At 43.9% G+C, this 17,611-nt stretch overlaps 2 protein-coding genes across 5 annotated transcripts; both read right to left on the bottom strand.

The window, feature by feature from the left end:
• Positions 1-67: 67 nt before the first annotated feature.
• Positions 68-6,641, bottom strand: gnb3a (guanine nucleotide binding protein (G protein), beta polypeptide 3a). Of its 4 annotated transcripts, none has more exons than XM_034611137.1 (9): positions 6,402-6,641; positions 3,386-3,506; positions 3,046-3,191; positions 2,729-2,792; positions 1,914-2,076; positions 1,718-1,784; positions 1,419-1,620; positions 1,110-1,326; positions 68-979 (listed from the first exon to the last, which is right to left on the bottom strand). In XM_034611137.1, exons 2-9 carry the CDS (start codon positions 3,440-3,442, stop codon positions 873-875), a joined length of 1,023 nt encoding a protein of 340 aa, XP_034467028.1. In that variant the 5' UTR covers positions 3,443-3,506; positions 6,402-6,641; the 3' UTR covers positions 68-872. The 4 variants fall into 4 exon arrangements, with proteins under 4 accessions (XP_034467028.1, XP_034467030.1, XP_034467031.1 ...); XM_034611139.1 differs by lacking the exon at positions 6,402-6,641 and adding an exon at positions 4,335-4,420; XM_034611140.1 differs by lacking the exon at positions 6,402-6,641 and adding an exon at positions 3,659-3,753.
• A 1,929-nt stretch (positions 6,642-8,570) lies between these two features.
• p3h3 (prolyl 3-hydroxylase 3) lies at positions 8,571-17,380 on the bottom strand. The gene is made up of 16 exons (XM_034611040.1): positions 16,827-17,380; positions 15,655-15,839; positions 15,343-15,501; positions 14,515-14,698; positions 14,287-14,418; positions 13,688-13,830; positions 13,366-13,455; positions 13,241-13,293; positions 13,080-13,159; positions 12,864-12,991; positions 12,682-12,777; positions 12,450-12,600; positions 12,204-12,321; positions 11,526-11,601; positions 11,309-11,449; positions 8,571-10,426 (listed from the first exon to the last, which is right to left on the bottom strand). The coding sequence occupies exons 1-16, from the start codon at positions 17,119-17,121 to the stop codon at positions 10,259-10,261; spliced, it is 2,199 nt and encodes a 732-aa protein (XP_034466931.1). The 5' UTR covers positions 17,122-17,380; the 3' UTR covers positions 8,571-10,258.
• Positions 17,381-17,611: the final 231 nt, after the last annotated feature.

Genomic DNA, 17,611 nt, shown 5'->3' with positions numbered 1-17,611 from the left:
TCCTCCAGGGGGAAAAAAACAACACTCATATAAAGAGTCCTGTCCTGAGACAAATAGGTCATCTCGCTTTTTTTTTTTTTTTTGTTAGTGCTTAATGAACCATGAAATCATTTTTATTATCCCATCTGTCAGTTCAACAGTTTAGACAAAGCACTTTCAGGCCTAACCCGCTGGTTAGAGACCACACATCCTGGTGAATATTGTCCATCAATCACATACAAAACAACTCAAACACTAATGTAGACATCTGCAAACTAGAATTCATTTAAAATTAGAAAGTGTAAAGAATTTAAACGTAAGCGTGGAGGGAATCTACCAAAACTAAGAACAAACAACAGTCTGAAACAAAACAAAATGCTCATATTCTTCATATGACTTAACTTAGGCTCTGAAACAGCATATTAGCAGAGCGGGTGTAAAACTACACAGGCTGTAACTTGACACGTATTCAGTTCTATCTCATCCAGTGTGCTACCATTTCCATTTGGCAACTGACCTCAGCAGGTGATGATTGAATTGCTGCAGTAAATGTGCATGTGTTATTAATTTTAACCACAATAGAATTCACTAATGAGAGGAATGGTCTTTTCAGAAACCCCACACCCAATATCCCACCGCGAAATTCACCCTTATCGTGAGAAAAAAGGTGAGAGCGCAATGTGACAGAGAGAGAGAGACTTTTTTCCGTTTTTTTTTTCACATTACAACCCCTCTCCAACATCAGATAGGACTTGGCACAATTAAAATACCCTCTTCTCATCTCGGGGCGCCACATCCCTCCCTCAAACTCCAATTTCTTTTTTTATCTTTGCCAATTTCTCCCCCGGCAGATGTCTAACTGCTCTCTCTCTGCTCACTGGTGAGGAACGGCCTCAGTTCCATATCTTGAGGAAGCTGTCCCAGGACCCCGTGCAACACGCCATTCCATCAGTGGACACTCCGATGCAGCTCACTCTGTTGTCGTGACCGGCCAGCACTCCTGGGCCACCACACGGAAGAGAAAACATGTAAGAATCACTTGAGATGAAATCAGAACTTCCCCTTTTTTCCCTCCCAGATCATATGCTTCCTGTTGGTAATTTAACTCTATATTTCCCATCTGAACTCACCGACTCTCTCAGCTTTCAGCGCGTCCCAGATGTTGACGTTGAAGTCGTCATAGCCAGCCAGTATCAGGCGTCCGGACAGGGAGGGGGCCAGGGAGGTCACCCCACACATGATGCTGGAGTCCTGGTAGGTGATGAGCTCCTGGTCTGCTCGCAGGTCGTACAACTTGCAGGTGGCGTCATCAGACCCGGTTATTACTGCGTTACCGTTTGGGAAGAACTGTGAAAGAAAAGAGAAGGGATCAGAAAGCCGGTCTCCTCTGAGAAAATCACCTTTCAGGAAACAGAGCTGAGAATCTTCTTCATTCTCACCCCAATTGCGTTGATGTCACTCTCATGGCCCCCAAAGGTCTGCCTGCATGCGTCCTCCCTGATGTCCCAGAGCTTGGCCGTGAAGTCGCACGCCCCTGAGATGAAAAACTTGAAGTCTGGGGACACAGCCAGGGACATGCAGTCTCCCTGGTGTCCTGCAAAGACCGTCTTTTGGGTCCCTGTCTCAATGTCCCATAGTACGCTGTGAGGAGACAAAAGCGCCACGCATTTCAATTTTAACGTCAGAAATTAAGATTGCAACATTCTTTTTAGTTCAATTACTCGTACGATATTCTTACCAAGTGCAGTCGCCAGAGCTGGTGATGATCTCGCTGTCACTAATGAAACGACAGCAGGACAGGTAACCTGGGCAACCAAAGAAATGCATTATGATAAACTACAAATGAAAGGGAGAAGAAATAATATCAAACGCAACAAGGACCCGACGGCAGTGTGATCTCAAGAGATTTAATTTCCAAGCTGTGATGTCCGAACCTGTGTGCGCCGCCAGCTCACGCATGACCTTGACGTTCCCGTCCTTGCCCTTGAGATTGTAGATGGAGCACATGTTGTCCAGACCACCACAAGCCACAAGGTTTCCCGAGGGTGCATAGGCGCACGTCATCACCCACGATGACTTGAGGGGGATGGCGCTCACCTGAGGACACACAGAGGGCTGTTTAACTCTTTCCCATCAAAACACCAAAATGAACTCAAACCCCTTTATCTGGATGGAAGCTACAAACATTTAAAGTCCCTGGAAACTTATTCATTATTCTTAAATTTTTAAATACACTCTAAATATGTGCCAACATTAGAAATCTTTTTTCGTATATGACCTTTGAGATCTCTGTTTTTCGATTGTTATTGTCTGCACCTCTCTCACTGGTTTGTGGTTTGATGTCACCTGCTTCTCTGAACCAATCAGGATTCAGCAACACGCAAATCAGAATCTGATGTTTGTGGTATGTTGTTATTGTCCCTGTCGATTTACTCTTAAATTACTTCAGCAAAATTCTAAAGAAGCAGATCGGCTGAGGTTTTAAATGCTTAATAAACACAAATTACCGGTTAAGTTATAAATATGTAATGTTTTGGAGAAATGCTTTGGATTTGAAATGTTCATGTCTCTATGAGATTAGCTTTCATATGTATTTTGATGCATTTGAGGGTAAAAACATTCTGCAGGGTTTTTTCCACAGTTACGTTTGACTCAGTTGGAGCTGAGAAAACATTCATGGCTTCATATCATGTTTATCTGCCTGTTTCCACCAGTAACTATGACACGTGTCCCTTTTGCTCTTTCTTACCTTGTTGGTCGTGATGCTGTCCCACACTATGAGTTTTCCATCTTGCGAGGCGCTGACACACAGCCTGCAGGGGGTCACATTAACAGAGGGTGAGAGAGAAGCAAACATTGAAGGTGTCAGCTGGGAAATTAACATAAGGTGTACACCGTGTTCCTGCTAGTTCGTCCATTTTAAAGCAATATGTGTATGTAAAAAATCTGACTTAGATATCTCCTCACTGTAATTTTGTTCACAAATATATGAAACCATCTGAGCTTGGCTATAAAATAAAACAGCAGGTGTTCTGTCAACTTATGCACAACATGTTGTGTATTTACTTGGTGTCAGTGCCCCAGTGCATGGCGTAGATCTTGGCAAGGTGACCCCTTAGTGTTTTCCTGGTCTTCAACTGGACACGGCCCACCACGGTGATCCCAGCCACCGCCTCCTGCAGCGAGGTGTCCTGCCCGGCCTTACGAACCGCCTGGGGTGCAGACGCAAACAGAAGGGGATCGGGTCACCTCCAGTATTGATCCACAATGCAGTTATAGCAGGATAATGGCAGTATTTGTTTTAAGATAACTTCAGGCCATGGTGAGAAACAGAAGTCACTGGATATCATGGACGATCATGTTGTTTTCTTGGTTTATTACAAACAGACAGGATGAGCCTACTCACAGTGATCTGGTCTTTGAGACTGTCCGCCTCCTTTCGCAATTGCTCCATTTCACCCATGGCGATGGTCGTTAGGTTCGGTCGCTAATGGAGACAGGGAGAGATGTCAGGAAAGCAGATAAACCTGAAAGGAAGCAGAAGAAGAGGGGTAGAAAAAAAGAACAGACATCAGTTCACAAGAAATTATTCAAGAAAATAGTTGTGATCATACCTTTATCCTCCAGTAGCAGCTGTGCCTGCACTAATGCTTCATGCTGGAGTTTGACCTGCACCTACCTGAACGATTCCAAGTAAGCGCTGCTTTGCAAGTCAAACTGGCCCTTGTCTACTTTGCAAACTTAATAAACACGCAGGAGCACACAGAAACCCACAAAACACGCCTACACACACACGCACGCACACAAATACACGGGGAGAGTATGAATATTCGAGCATGACATTAACAGTGAAAGTATTTGTTCTTCAGATGAAGTTGTGAGCACACATCCTCACCCTGAATGTACACACAAACCAGTATGTCCTGTAATACGCAGCTCACGACACTGATGGTGGTGGTGGGGTGGGGGGGGTGGGGGGGGGGGGGGTGGGGGGTGGGGGGGTGGGGGGGGGTGGGGCTGTGCCACTTAACACTTCAGTGCACTCGCCGACTTATGTTGATGGCTATTGAATTTGGTAATGTCATGATTAAATGAGTGGAGCAATCACCTAATGGACAAACTCATACAGTGTGACAAATGTAATCGAGGCCTGAGATGAAAGGCCGAGTCAGGATCTGCTTTTACAGGAGCACAGAAATGACACTGAGTTCACGGTGAGGCAGCACAATATAACCAACCTCAACAGAAATAAAACCACCCTCCTCCTCCTCCTCTTCCTCCTGAACACATGCAGAAACGACTCCTCTTTTCTTGTGACGCACTAAACCGTCACGCTGACGTTTCCTCCGTCTTACCTTGAGTACTGATCTGAAGAGGGGATACTGGTGTTGATCTTAGCGTTTGCGTCCCGGCAGCAATCTCTCTCTCTCTCTCTTTCACTATTTGAATGAGTGTGCCTGTCAAAACACATGACCAAGTGGATTTGCGTCTAATTTGTTTGAAGTGAAAAGGAGAGGAAGGGAGTGAAGGTGGGAGTGACTCGGGAAAAGAAAGAGATTTGCTTTAATCGTTCCACACTGTGTTGAATGGAAGATGGCATAAAAACATGTTGAAATGAAGTTGGACTTTTATTGCGGTGTGATACAAAACATCTACTGTGTGAGTGTCCTGTCTGAAACTGATGATGACTGCATCGTCTCTGAAGTTGGGAACAAGGGATTGTTGTAGGCCTTTGTTCCAGATGGGAAATTGCTTCAATAATGAGGGTTGTAATGAATGCTTGAGTGTTTTAGTCGTGCTATTACCCTTTTGCCATTCTGTCCCTGGGAACCTGCCATTGTTCCGTGTGATTAAATGACTGCTAGGGGTTGCTGGATGGTGAAGTGCATTAACACAGCCAGAGAAAAGTGGAGGGAGGGAGGGAGGGAGGGAGGGTAAGGGGCGAGGCAGGAGAGTGAGTTTTAAATCCTACTGGCTGAGATTTTAAGGGAAGCCTTTTGAATCAAATCTGCTCTCATCCGATTACTGACTGCTCTTTGCATCTGGATAAGAGATGGAGGAGAGGATGGCAGGGGGGGGGGAGCAGATAGCAGGATGAGAATGAGGGAGGGGGCATATGGAGGAGGCGGAGAGAGTTGTGAGGACGGGAGCGGGCGAGAGGCGGGGAGTGTTTTCAGTGCCGCCGGGCCTACGAACTTGAGTTTGACCATTGACACCGATACTGTGCAGTTTGAGAGCTCAGGCCCGACCAGTCAAACCACGTCTGTGAATCCAGGTCATGGTCGTGAGTTGAACATCGGCCACTGGGCAACACAAACAAGTCCAGTTGCCTTTGTAAACTTTTAAATATGTCTCTCGTTTGTTTGATTAAAAAGAACATAGAGTTCAACCCTCTAGTGTTGTAGCTGTTTATATTTGCAATATTTGCAATGATAAACATTGGGTTGTTCAATTGTTGGAGAACATGATGGTATAAACATATTTGTCTACCAACAGACGTTGTTTGCTCTTTGGTAGCTACGAGTGAAGTATCTCTGGGTGTATAAGACTGTTGTAGTCAATGATGCTTTCTAGTAATTTTGGATTTACATGACTTTTGCCTTAAATGTGATAAAGTACCTTGTTTTTCAGGCTTTTTATTTAATGTAGTAGCACAATTTAACATATTAGTCTGGTTATTTACATCCAGTTTTCAAAAGCTTTACGATATCACACAATCAGTATAATAACATCGAATCACATAATAATATGTAAGAATTATCACATGTAATAGAAGATTTTATCTATATAACTCAACCTATATGACCGAATCCTTTTCTCTGTGCTTAATACACTTCTGATTCAGATAAAAGATTTTGCCTCATAGCTTCTACATTTCACCTCCATATATCCTTCATCCACGAAAACAATTTACCACAGTGTTTTATTATGCAGATTATGTCTGACAGTATTAGGAAGAGGAATTTGTTTTTTTTTACTCAGATTATCAGTCTACACGACAAAACCAGCATTGTATGTTGATCCCATGTAAATCCCTCTGCTGTGTCTGCCACAAAAAAACACACAAGTTCATAAAGTGCGGGTCAACGTTATTTTGAACGGCTTCCGCTGTGAGATCACAGGTCTATGACGTTGTTGAATTTTTAAAGATCCTCAACTTTTTGGAACATTTTTGGATCGTTACATTTGAAGATATATGATCGTGACAGTCAAAAAAACACCTTAAACCTGAAGGATTTCACCAAATTGTTGAGGATGCGATTGATAAATATGTTTTCAGATTCAAGCTCAATTTTGATCTGATCCAACATCTTAGCAGCATGAGGGACCTGCACCCACACACAAACACACACACACACACAAACACAACTACCAAGAACAGAGTGTGTACACAGCAGAATCCAGTCGCACCATCCACTCACCAATGAGGAGCCTCCTCTCAAGGTGCGGCGGTGGATCTTCAGTCACTCTTCCTCCAGCGGGCTCCCTCTGCTCGTTGTCATAAGTTCACCACACTTTCTACCGCTTCGTTCACCTTTGGCGTCGCACACAGCGGGATATTCCTCCGTCACTCACTCTCTCCACTGCTCCTATGAGGAACAGATGAGGATTGGAGGGATGAAGGGAGATCAGTGATGAGGGGATAAACCCTGGGATGGACAGAAAGATGGGTGGGAGGGGGTTAGTGGAGTGGGGTGGGGGGGTGGAAGATACAGAAAGGGAGAGGAGACGGAGGGGGGAAACCAAACAAGGTGCAGAGCACGGTTATAGGGTCACGAGACACGCGGGGCCTGGGTGAATCCGAATCAGAAACCAAGAGATGGAAACCATGGAGGGGAGGGGAAGGATGATAAATAGAGGAGTTGGGAACATGGCTTTTTATGGTGCTGAGGTGGTGTTTCTAAGAACTGGGACTGGCAGAGGGGTTTGTGTTGGGTAAACCCGGGGTTAAGTTAATATTAGAACATTTAGGGGCAGAGAGGGAAATCAGATAGGGCACGATGATAATAAAAGAAATGGCTGCAGGATGGAGGAGAGGCGTCTTTCTGGTTAATTCGTGCTAAGTGCTACTAACTTCTTTTTCACCAGTCTCTGACCTCTTTGTTTTGAGTGTCATTTTTAACCATTTAACCAAATGCCACACACGACAGCCAGGAGTTCTGCTCCGGTGGGACCTGAGTACAAAACAAACCCCTGAACTCAGACCTCCCTCTGTTTGATTTTTGCCCCTTGCCCAATCGAAAGCGTGTCCCCTACTGCTGTTGCACATCATCAAACACAGTAAATCACCTGTATTAGTTATAAAACAGCTCAGCTTGTGCTCACTGTCATGAGATAGCAAACCCACATGGTCTCAGCCCCTGGAATCAGCTGAAGTGGCCGTGAGCAAGACGGATATCTCAGTGTTGGAAGTGTCCTTCCACTGAAGACCTTTGCAATGCTCCGGTGACAGTGAGTGCAGTGAGTCAGCAGCTATGTTTACCTTTTGCATAATGTGTACTGTGTCTAGAATACATAGCTTGTTTGCTTTGAAGAAAACATGATGTAACAAGTAATATGTCCACCAGAGGTACAGAAGAATATCAGTAAGATTTTTTCCCTATTGCTGCCATCTGCTTTTCAAGTGGACACAGATGCTGGAAGTTGGAAATAAGTGATAACCAAGTGTCTGGGGATGTTTGTGGTTTAGATGAAACCATGCCCACTTCTGTATTGGTTAGGGTTAAGGTTTCGGTCGCTATAGGTTTTTCGTCATAACCAAGTTGGCGTCATTTAATTTAAACTGGGTTGGAAAAACAATCGACGTACCCCAGGATGCTGCTCTAGCTGATCGTGACCTTTGACCTCAGAAAGTAAAGTTTCCTGCGAGAAACAAATATCACATAATTACTTTCTGTGCAAAACCCTGGAGGCAAAAGATTCAGACGATTAACCAGCCTCATAGTTCCACTGATACTGTAGATTAGGAGTCTTTGTATGTTTGTACACTTGCGTTCATTTCTGTGGTATGGAAGACAAAGGCTTGAAGTGTGTGTGTTTGTGTGTGTGGTCCAGGTTTTACTGCTGTTGTGGGGACCTAAATCTGTTTACAGCCACATTATGGGGACTCGTCTTCCTTATGGGATCAAAAAGCACAACTTTATAATGCAAATCATTACATTTTAAGGTGTAGACAAGTTTTAATGTTAGGTGTAAGTTAAGGTTAAGGTTAAAATTAGGGTAATGGTTAGGGAAATAGTAACTATGGTTAAGGTTAGAGTAAGTCTATGTAAGGTCCTCTGAAGTCATGGACACGTGCGCGAGTGTGTGTGTTTTCGCCTGCTTCCTGAGTTTATTCTATGATTCAGTGTGGATGAATTCAGTTAAAAACTGTTGACCCTTGAGGTGTCGACAGAGACAGTCGGACCACTCTGACTGAGCCGACTCTGGATTTGGAGAAATGGATCAGAGACGGAGAGTAAGATCGAGATTAAACCAAAAACAGAAGAAACTGATTTGTGAGCAGGCGCACAGACACAGACCAGGAAAAAGACACACAGAGTTATTATCAGTCACTATTTAAAGACCAGTCGTGTTATTTCTATAATAACTGTTAATTCACTATTTGTAGCTTTATTTTTAAAGTGACACGATAAGAGGGTTACAACAAAGCCTTCTCATTGTTAGGAGAGTAGACTTGGTTTGGTCCATTAAGGCTCACAGCCCTTTGACCTTGTTTTGAATGAACGATGGGCAGGATGTGAGAGTGTGAGAGAGGGGTGTGGCCACTGGAATTAAGTGACACATTGTGACAGGAATTTTCCTCTTCATACTCATATTATTGAATCTCTATGTCATTATTACACCTCAAAGTGGTGTAAAGCATCATCCAGTGACGCCAGAAACCACTCAATAATGGTGTTGGCCTAAAATAGTGGGATAGTGGAAGTGCAGCACAAGGGATGAGTGATCCTGTCGACTGCTCACTACACACAGCACTCAGTTCTAATGACGGCAGGATGTTGTGATTTCAGTTTAATAACCGCGCTGTTAGGCCTTACATAATTTCTGCTAATGATAAAAAAGATGCAAAGTATGACGTCACGTCACATCACACCACTATAAACTTTATGTTTTTCTGCCCAGTGTGTAATTGGAACAGTAGACGGCTGGGGTGCGAGGGCGCTGAGTGCGAGGACAGGGTTAGGGTTAGGGTTAGGGGGTTACAACTTGGATGCATTATACAGAAATAATACCTACTTACGTAGAGATTAATGCAGACTTTTAAGGGTGCAGCAGGGTTTCAGCATGAGGGAGGGAAAAGGTTAAAACCAAGGCTCCATTAAAGAGTCCTGCCGACCCAATTCTGCAGTGGCGGGGGGATTATAACACAGGGGGGAGAGAGAGTGTTAATATGGGCCATAAACAGTACTTGGCTCTGTACCTAATGCACGAGACGGTGACAGAGGGGGGGGCCCGACAGGAGGCACTGGTTGTAATGGGAGGGATAAGATGGAAGTGGGTGGTTGAGTGTCACTCCACTAGACGTGAATGATTAAATGATCTCTTGCTGGATTACTATTCCATATTCTAAATGGGAGATTTTTTAAGCTTCATAAACAAATGCACTCATTTATGAGGGATTAACAGTAATCTCTCTATTTCTATCCTTCCCCCCCCGTGCACCTCTCTTTCTCTCTCTCTCTCTCTCTGTTCCCTCTTCTCCCTCCTACTCCCTTGAACTCTAGTTTCTGATGTAATTACTTTCAGTCACCTGCTGGTGTGTTGCTGTCTGATCACGTTTCAACTCTTAACCGAAAACTGAGATGAACCTTAATTCTTTCATTTTTCATGTTTAACCAGCCGGCAGCCACAGAAGACCTCAGGCCATCGCTTAATAGTTTACACAACTTTGCTTTCCCTTTGCCAATTGTTGTTGTTCTCTCTTGCTCTTTCTGCACCTCACTTCACTGGAAACGGCTCACTTATGCAAAAAAAGTCACATTCATTTCCTCTTTTATTCTCTATATTTTTCTGATATCAGACACGGGCAGTGTTTCCCTCCCTTACCTTCATCATATACAATATAAGTACAGTATATACATGCCAGCTTTACATGAAAAAACGCAGCAAGATGAAGAGAATTAATGTTAAAAAATGAAAAAAACATGTTTTAAAATCAGATGAGTGGAAATGTTTTTGGTGTTTTGGTTCTGTTATGGGAAGATGTCTTTTCCACTGGAATGGCAGCAAATGAGCATGTGTTCCAGTTTTAGTCTCTTCAGGTTAGTTCGGTCTCTCACAGCTCGTCTTTGGCCCCCCTCACCCTGCCTCTCCCTCGGCTGGTTGGTGCTTGGCTCCGAGCGTTCCTGGTGGCGGTGGTGCTGCCGCCCTTCGTCTCCTCCTCGTCCTTCTTCACCACACTCTGCCCGTCTGCGGCCCACAAGGCCTCGGCCTCCTCTCGCTCCTGAGGGAGAGACACAGAAATACAGCGATGAAAGATAAAGGATTGTTTTCCTGTGGCAACTATGGCATGAAAAAGAAAGTCTGGAGGTATCACAGTACCACTGGTGGACGAGTCTCATAAGGTCAGAAAACCGACTCACTAATGCCTGTTACACACTAATACTTCCATAAACCTTACTAACATTAGCTAATATTAGCCACCATAAGCTCCTGGTCGTAGAAATACCAAATAAGGCTGCAGCAGCAAAAACCTCTGAGGGCACTGATCTGAGTAAGGGTTTGTTTTCTGGCGTGTGAATTTGACTTTTTATCTTCAAGAAGGAGAACGTGTTTTTTCTTCTTTTAAAAGTCAAGATGAGTCTAACTGAACTCCCAACGTTTTCCTGGAATTTTCTGGAAGGGCGAGAACGCGAATGTCAGAGTCAGATCATCCCGACACTTTCTGGAACTTTTCCTGCCAGTTCCTGTTGTAAAATGAAACAGGCCTGATGATGTTCAACGTGACAAAGCATGGAACTGGGAGAGCTACTGGAACTATTTCAAGATCACCTTTTGTCTCAGCTATGAAACTTATTAGAGGAGCATCTGGTATTTTTACAGATGAGGACACTGCACTTTTTCAAAATGATTGATTGCCTGAATTCAAACCAAATTATAAAGCTTAAATATCGTATAGTTTACAAATTGATACATAATTTCCCCAAGCGAATAAACACCACGCTGAACCAAAAGGACCCTGACATGGTGTGACCTCAGTGTCTATGATAGAACATGAAAACAACCACTGGATTTGCATTGCTCTCTGTCTCCAGCTGATCTCACAACCTCAACAATCACATGACTGCAGGAGGAGGTCACTGCCGAGTGTCATCGTCATGCTCACCATATCCCTGTAGAGCTTCTCCTTTGTAAACCACAGGGCGAGCGAGCACCGCCGGCCACTGGTCACTGCAGTAACACCGTGGGGATTCACTGGACCTGAGGAGAAGCCCACCAGTCGACCACAGCTGGGTTTGACTTGAGCCTGGAGAGGAAAAATTATGAACTCACACGGATTTCTAAATGATTTTTCTAATATGAAATGTTGAAAAGTGACTTACTGTTACTGTCTTGGCATCCCTGTTCGCGAAAAACAGCTCTCCACCATCAAAGTTGTCGTTCAGGTAGAGAATCGCACTGTGATAGAAACAGGTGTGAAGTGCGTGACAGCAAAACTATAATGTCCCTAACAGAGTTCATAAATCCAGTCCCCCTTAAATTCACTAGATCCAGATTTTTATTTGACTCTGAACTGAATTCCACATACTCATACATTTCCTAAACATGCCAGTTCTTTTTTTTATTATCAAGACCCATGAATTATTCTCTAACAAATCAAGGAAAATGTTAAAAAATGCAGAAACACAATGTAAAAAAAAAAGAAAATCCTGGATCTGCCACTGATTTGGATCCACACCAAAATTGAATGATTTCCTTCCTGACCCATACCACATCCTTCAACATATATTTACAGTAATCCGTCCAGTAGCCTTTGCATAATCATACTAACTATCAGACAAACAAACAAACCAAACTATTTTCTCTATCTTCCCTGGTCTCTCCCTTCTTCTATGTGAAGGAGCCAAATAAAAAAAAAATCTTTGTACTATCACTTGATTCAGAAATTTTCATTCGAATAAAACAACATTTTCTCCGTTTGTCTGAAGATTTAATTATAAATATGAGACGTTTGTGACAACATGAATCATAAATTACTGAGTGAAGGTATGTGTGTGTACCTGAGGTCTCTGTGTATGAACGCTGGCGGCTCCTTCCAGCACTGCTTGGTCTCCGGCTCAAGGAGGCAGTTGTCGACATGGACGGGGTGGGACAGGTCCAATCGGCCCTCCTGGTTCCCTGAGAGCACAGAAAATCAAACAGACTAAATGTATCACTGGCCCAAAACAACAGGACACTTTAAAGTTCAAATAATCAGAACACAGGGGAACAGGGATGCAGTGGTTTTAGTTTGGTTTGGTAGTTACCTGCGATAGCAGTGCGGCAGACCAGGTGTGTGAACGACACGAAGAGTCCTGAGGGGCTCCTGAAGTAGGAATGCAGCAGCTCTTTGGCTCGCTCGCCCAGCTCGTGTAACAGTCTGGCATCTGATTGGTTGACCAGGCCGTCCTGAGCCAGCTGTAAAAAAAGGTTAAAATTACGTTGAAAACACTGCACACCATTATAATGTGATTCACATTTAGTTCATGAGGTTATTACCTTTAAAGCCCTGAGCACAGTCAGGCCCTCAAACGTCTCATGCGGCGTGTGCGGAGACCGTCGTCCTCGGTAACCATCTCCAGCTGATGCCGCAGCCTATCGGAGACAAGAGGAAATGAAAGGGCGAGAGTGTTCCTGATTCTTTCCCATCGAGGTCTGACACTCATACAACGGGAACTTACTGCTGCTAACTGCAGTATTCTGCCACACTCCTTCTCAGTCATGACTCCGTCTAACGCTACGCGATTGGTCCCGTTCAAAATCTGGTCGTCCATGGTGATGGTCACGCCCTTCTGAGGGACCGAACCACCTGGAGAGAGGACGAATAAGAAAGGGTGAGAGAGGAAAGTCGTGAATTATAAACCGCTAGAAGAAAAGAGTTGGAAGGACCCTCTCACCTGCGAAAAAGCCACTGTCATCCACTTCCTCCTCCTGATCGCCCTTATTTATTTTCTCGTTTATTTTCTCTTTTTCAGCTCTGACAGTAAAAAACAAAACAATCTGTCAACATTGTATAAACAAAAGCTCCAGGTCATATTTCCTTTTCTTAATTTCTTACCTCCAAGCCTCCCTCAGCGATTCAGGTACAACATCCTCAGGAGTCCAAAGATCCTACATGAAAAACAATTATTAAAGTTTTAAAATTCTCATGAGAAACACTGTTTATTTGGCATGGATACTTACTGGGTCGGTAAAACTGAGGTCGAGGTTCTCCATCCCGAAATACAGGAGCTTCTTCTCCTGCATAGAGCGACTGACGTATCGGACAATTTCCTGTATAAAACACACACAAACGTTTGGTCAAAAAAAGGTCTTGTACATGTATGAAATGACTCAACAGTGATTCCACACATTCTTTCATGGATAAAGAACAGACAAAAACATTTGGCACCAATAATTGTTTGTTCCCAGTTCACTTATGAACCTTCCAGCTGAGTACATTTATGAATTAAAAGAATAAATCAATCACTGATATTATTTCAATATAAAGGACATGGAGCAGTACCTGAGCAGGCGGTGTGCCTTGTGACTCTGTGTCACCTCCTAGTGTCTCATAGTAGAGCTGCAGGTTGTTTAAAGAGTCCCTGTCCGTGGGGTAAAACAGGAGAAGGGAGCGCAGCATCTGCACGGCTCCACTAATATCACCAGCTGTTGGGAAGCGTGAATGGAAAAATGCATAAAAGTCAATGGACAGTATTTATATAACACTTTTCTAGTTTTATCAACCACTCAAAGTGCTTCACAGTATGAGGCACATTCACCCATTCACACACTGCCGGCATGGCCATCAGGCACAATCTGCAGACTGAAGGAGCTGGGGATCGAACCACCGTCTAGTTAAGCGACAGCCACACTTGATTCAAAATGAACGCGTTACCATATTAAGATAAATAAAATTTGGAGGAAGATGATGCTCCTCCAAATTCAAGCGAAAAGGAATCATAGCCATTTTTTATGATATATATATCAGTCAATATATAAGTATCAGAAATGGTTTATTTCTTAATATCAGTGTTGGCATCTGCCCACAAAAGCATATCGGCCGACTCTAATTGTATCACCACATCATTAATTAATCATCATGTTGAACTTTAAACCCCCGACCTTTAAATTGTGCAATGTGCAGATGTTCCAGCTGTGTGGGCAGGTAGTCCTCTTGAGCAGAAATCCTTCCGGGTCGTGTGGCGACCTGAGTCACACAGGACTGCTGGCACGAGAGCAGGGAGAGAGACAGAGCTGGATGGGAAAGAAAACAAAAGCAAAAATGGCCGCCATGTCTTTTCTCTCTGTTTGTGTCACAGATAAACATTCAGTCTTTTCTGTCTCTCTCACCTGCAGCCTTCTGGAACACACTGCCCACTTCCCTGTCCTCTGGCAGCGGCTGGGAGGCCACCTCACACTGCACCCTGCACTCCTCCGTCTGCCGCAGGGTTTCATTCACACACGCCTTCCACTTCTCTGACGCTTGCCTCCAGTCAGAGGAGGCCTCATACTGCACTGCAGCATCATAAAGGACCTGGGATTAATGGGTTCGAGAAAAATATGTTTCTATTAAAGATGGAGAAACTTCCTCAGTAGCTTTTGTTACAATAATATAAACTTTAAAACATAAAGAAGGTCATTTGATTGAAAGGTAAGAGGTGGATACATTGTGAGACGTAAGCAGATACTACTACATGGAGGATTGAACCATATTTCAGACAAGCCTGGTCATGTTATAACAAGTGAGTCTGAGTAGACTAAATCAGTGGCTCAGACAGAGGCCTTCTGTGAGGAAAACCAGGTTTGGACTGCATTGTTGAATTCCAGAAAGTGAAGGTGAGGGTGAGGGTGAGGGTGAGGGAGAGGGAGAGGGAGAGAGAGAGGGAGAAATTCCATCCCTCAGGCCATAGTTGGCTCCCCTAGTTAAAAATTCTAAATATTTCTCTTTGAATACACATTGATAATGTTGGAGTTCAGTTAATCAGTCTCATTTGCCAAAAGAAAATCGGAACTCCTGAAATGTCGGTAAGAGTGTACATTTATTTATTCAAATAGAAAATTCAAATATTAAACTATTATACAAATATTCCTTAATTTGACTTTGACTTTTCTGGATAAAAAACCCACTGTAGCTGTTAAATATATAAAGACTTCGTGACTTTTTCCTTCCTCACTCACCCAGTGCTTCTCATTCTCGATCTCTCTGTCCTGGAAGGCCTCTTCGGTCACTCCTTCCATCCGCTTGTACTTCTCAATGTTGTTCCTCATCTCCAGGTGACTGGGATTGGCCACAAAGTACGTATGAGCTGCTGACGCCGCCTTCTGCAACTTTTCCAACTGTTTTGGATGAAGCAGAGAGTGTGAATGGGAGAGTTGAAGCTGCTTATGCCACTTTCAAATAAGCCCACATGCACATTTATCAGGAGCGATGAGAAACGACCAGTTATTAGAACGTCACAGACCTGCATGAGGGCCTGGAGAACAGCTTACCTTGTAGTATGTGACCTGCAGAAAGTTGTAAGGGTTGCGAGTGCCGAATTCATAATCTATGTCTGAGGAAACAGGGAGCTGCCCTGCAGGGCTGACGGAGCGTCCGACACAGAACCTCAAACACTCAGCCCTCTGCTGCACCCAATCCAAGGTCCAGAGGTCCCACAGACTCCCCTCCGCAGAGTCTAACACAAGAAACACATGAATCATTTTCACAAGTGAAATATACCATTGCTCAGGATGATAATGTCTAATAAGAAGGATAATAATAGTCGTTGAGAGTCTGAAAGAGGTTTCTTGCGAGCAGCTTGAGAGGGAAGTCCTGAGACTCACTGCAACCTCTGTCACAATTAAACATGTCAGTGAAACAACTGCTCGGCAGGTGGAACGTGCAGATCCTCAGCAGAACCTTGGGAGGCTGTTCCTCCTAGACTCTCTAACTCTGTGTTTCGCATGTTTTATCAAAACTGTGAAAAGGGTTGACATCAAGTTTAAAAGCAGCTCTGCAGCGTAACTTTTGTGTCTTCATCGAGTTGCCTAAACATAACAGTCCCCATTGTTCTGCTTCTGTCAACTCTCTTGAGAAGGTTTCAATGTTTGAATGAATCTTGTCAACTATTATTGGTGATACTCCTGCCTTTGTTTGGGATGACTCTGAATCTGATTCTTTGAATTCTGAACTGAATCTTACCCACCAAGCTAAACATAGACTATAGTCATATCTGACTATAAATCAAAGCTGCCCCAAAGCAGTGACTGTAACTTAGCAACCATTGCTCAGTGAAAAATAAAGGAAATGCTCTTAAGGTATACTTCATATTGGTTCACTTTTAAACACAACTATTACGAAGTCCAACAAATTGCAGAAAAAGGCCCTTTATATTTAAATAATTTATATTTACATCAGGAGCGGGTCCTCTCTATGGAGGCCGCCATGTTTTTTAACAGTAGCCCAGACTGGACAAACTAAACATCTTTTGAGTTTTTATGACAACTGAAGCTACCACATGTTTGTAAGGGGAGGTTGAGGGGAGGGGTATTCAGCTGCAACGTGCAACTTCACCACTAGATGTCACTAAATTCTACACACTGAACCTTTAATGCGAATTTAATCAAACGACTAATGAAGAAGTGTTGAACGCGCACACACACACTTTCCACACCACACTTACCCAGTTTAAACAGACCCTGTGTCCCTGCTGCCTCGCACTCCTCGTGGCACTGTCTGCGCACTCTGAGCAGCGACTGCTTGGTCAGGATGGATTTCTCCAGCAGCTCCGCAGCCTTCGCCCACTCCTCACCAAAGTACGCACGGACCCCGCTGTAATACATGCGGTCATATGGCTGCAGGAGAGACAGGAGGTTGGCGCTGCCCGCGGCCGGACTACCCGCGGCGACATGGAGAGATGCTCGGAGAAGTAAATGAAACGCCACGTATACAGAGAGAGGGACAGAGAGCTGCGCCATGGCCCCCGAGACAACCCGTCCAGAGAGGAGACACAGTTGGAGGAGGAGGGGAGGAGGAGGGACTATGGAAAATGTTTTGGTGAAGAAAGACAGAGTTCGCTAAAGTTCCCTCCTCCCGTTTCAGGATATTATGGAACTGTCATTCTCTTCTTAATTTCTACATCTGCGACCAGTAGTTTTTATTTGTTATGAATTAAATGAATCATATTGTCTCGTTTTTAGCTGATTGTTAAAACTCGAACTAAATACTTTCCAGCAACTGTGGAGTTGGTGTATTCTTCAATGCAGCCGCTAGAGGCAGCCGTGAGCGTTGTTCAACGGACGTTACCGTAAATATACGAGTGGGGCAGGTTGAGCTCAAATCAACACTGTTGGATGGATGCATGGATGCATATTTATAAAATGCACTAATTTTTCTGCTCTTGGGCTCATACTCATTTTAAAGCCACACACTCAATGAAAATACTGTCAACTGCCAGGGTCCTCATAG

The sequence above is a fragment of the Hippoglossus hippoglossus genome, chromosome 16 (assembly GCF_009819705.1).
Source record: "Hippoglossus hippoglossus isolate fHipHip1 chromosome 16, fHipHip1.pri, whole genome shotgun sequence".
Lineage (NCBI taxonomy): Eukaryota > Metazoa > Chordata > Actinopteri > Pleuronectiformes > Pleuronectidae > Hippoglossus > Hippoglossus hippoglossus.
Note: the sequence above shows the minus strand (reverse complement) of the source record. Positions and strands in the feature narration are given on the sequence as shown.

Bases quoted from the DNA above. Each gene is read 5' to 3' on its own strand.
- gnb3a (XM_034611137.1), bottom strand. From the start codon at position 3,442: ATGGGTGAAATGGAGCAATTGCGAAAGGAGGCGGACAGTCTCAAAGAC. The intron at 2,793-3,045 runs GTAAATACACAA...GACCCCCTGCAG, and splicing joins CACTGGGGCACTGACACCAA to GCTGTGTGTCAGCGCCTCGC. The intron at 1,785-1,913 runs GTTCGGACATCA...TTGGTTGCCCAG, and splicing joins TGAGCTGGCGGCGCACACAG to GTTACCTGTCCTGCTGTCGT.
- p3h3 (XM_034611040.1), bottom strand. From the start codon at position 17,121: ATGGCGCAGCTCTCTGTCCCTCTCTCTGTATACGTGGCGTTTCATTTA. The intron at 15,840-16,826 runs GTAAGTGTGGTG...TTCTTGTGTTAG, and splicing joins ACAGGGTCTGTTTAAACTGG to ACTCTGCGGAGGGGAGTCTG. The intron at 12,778-12,863 runs GTAAGTTCCCGT...TGTCTCCGATAG, and splicing joins GAATACTGCAGTTAGCAGCA to GCTGCGGCATCAGCTGGAGA.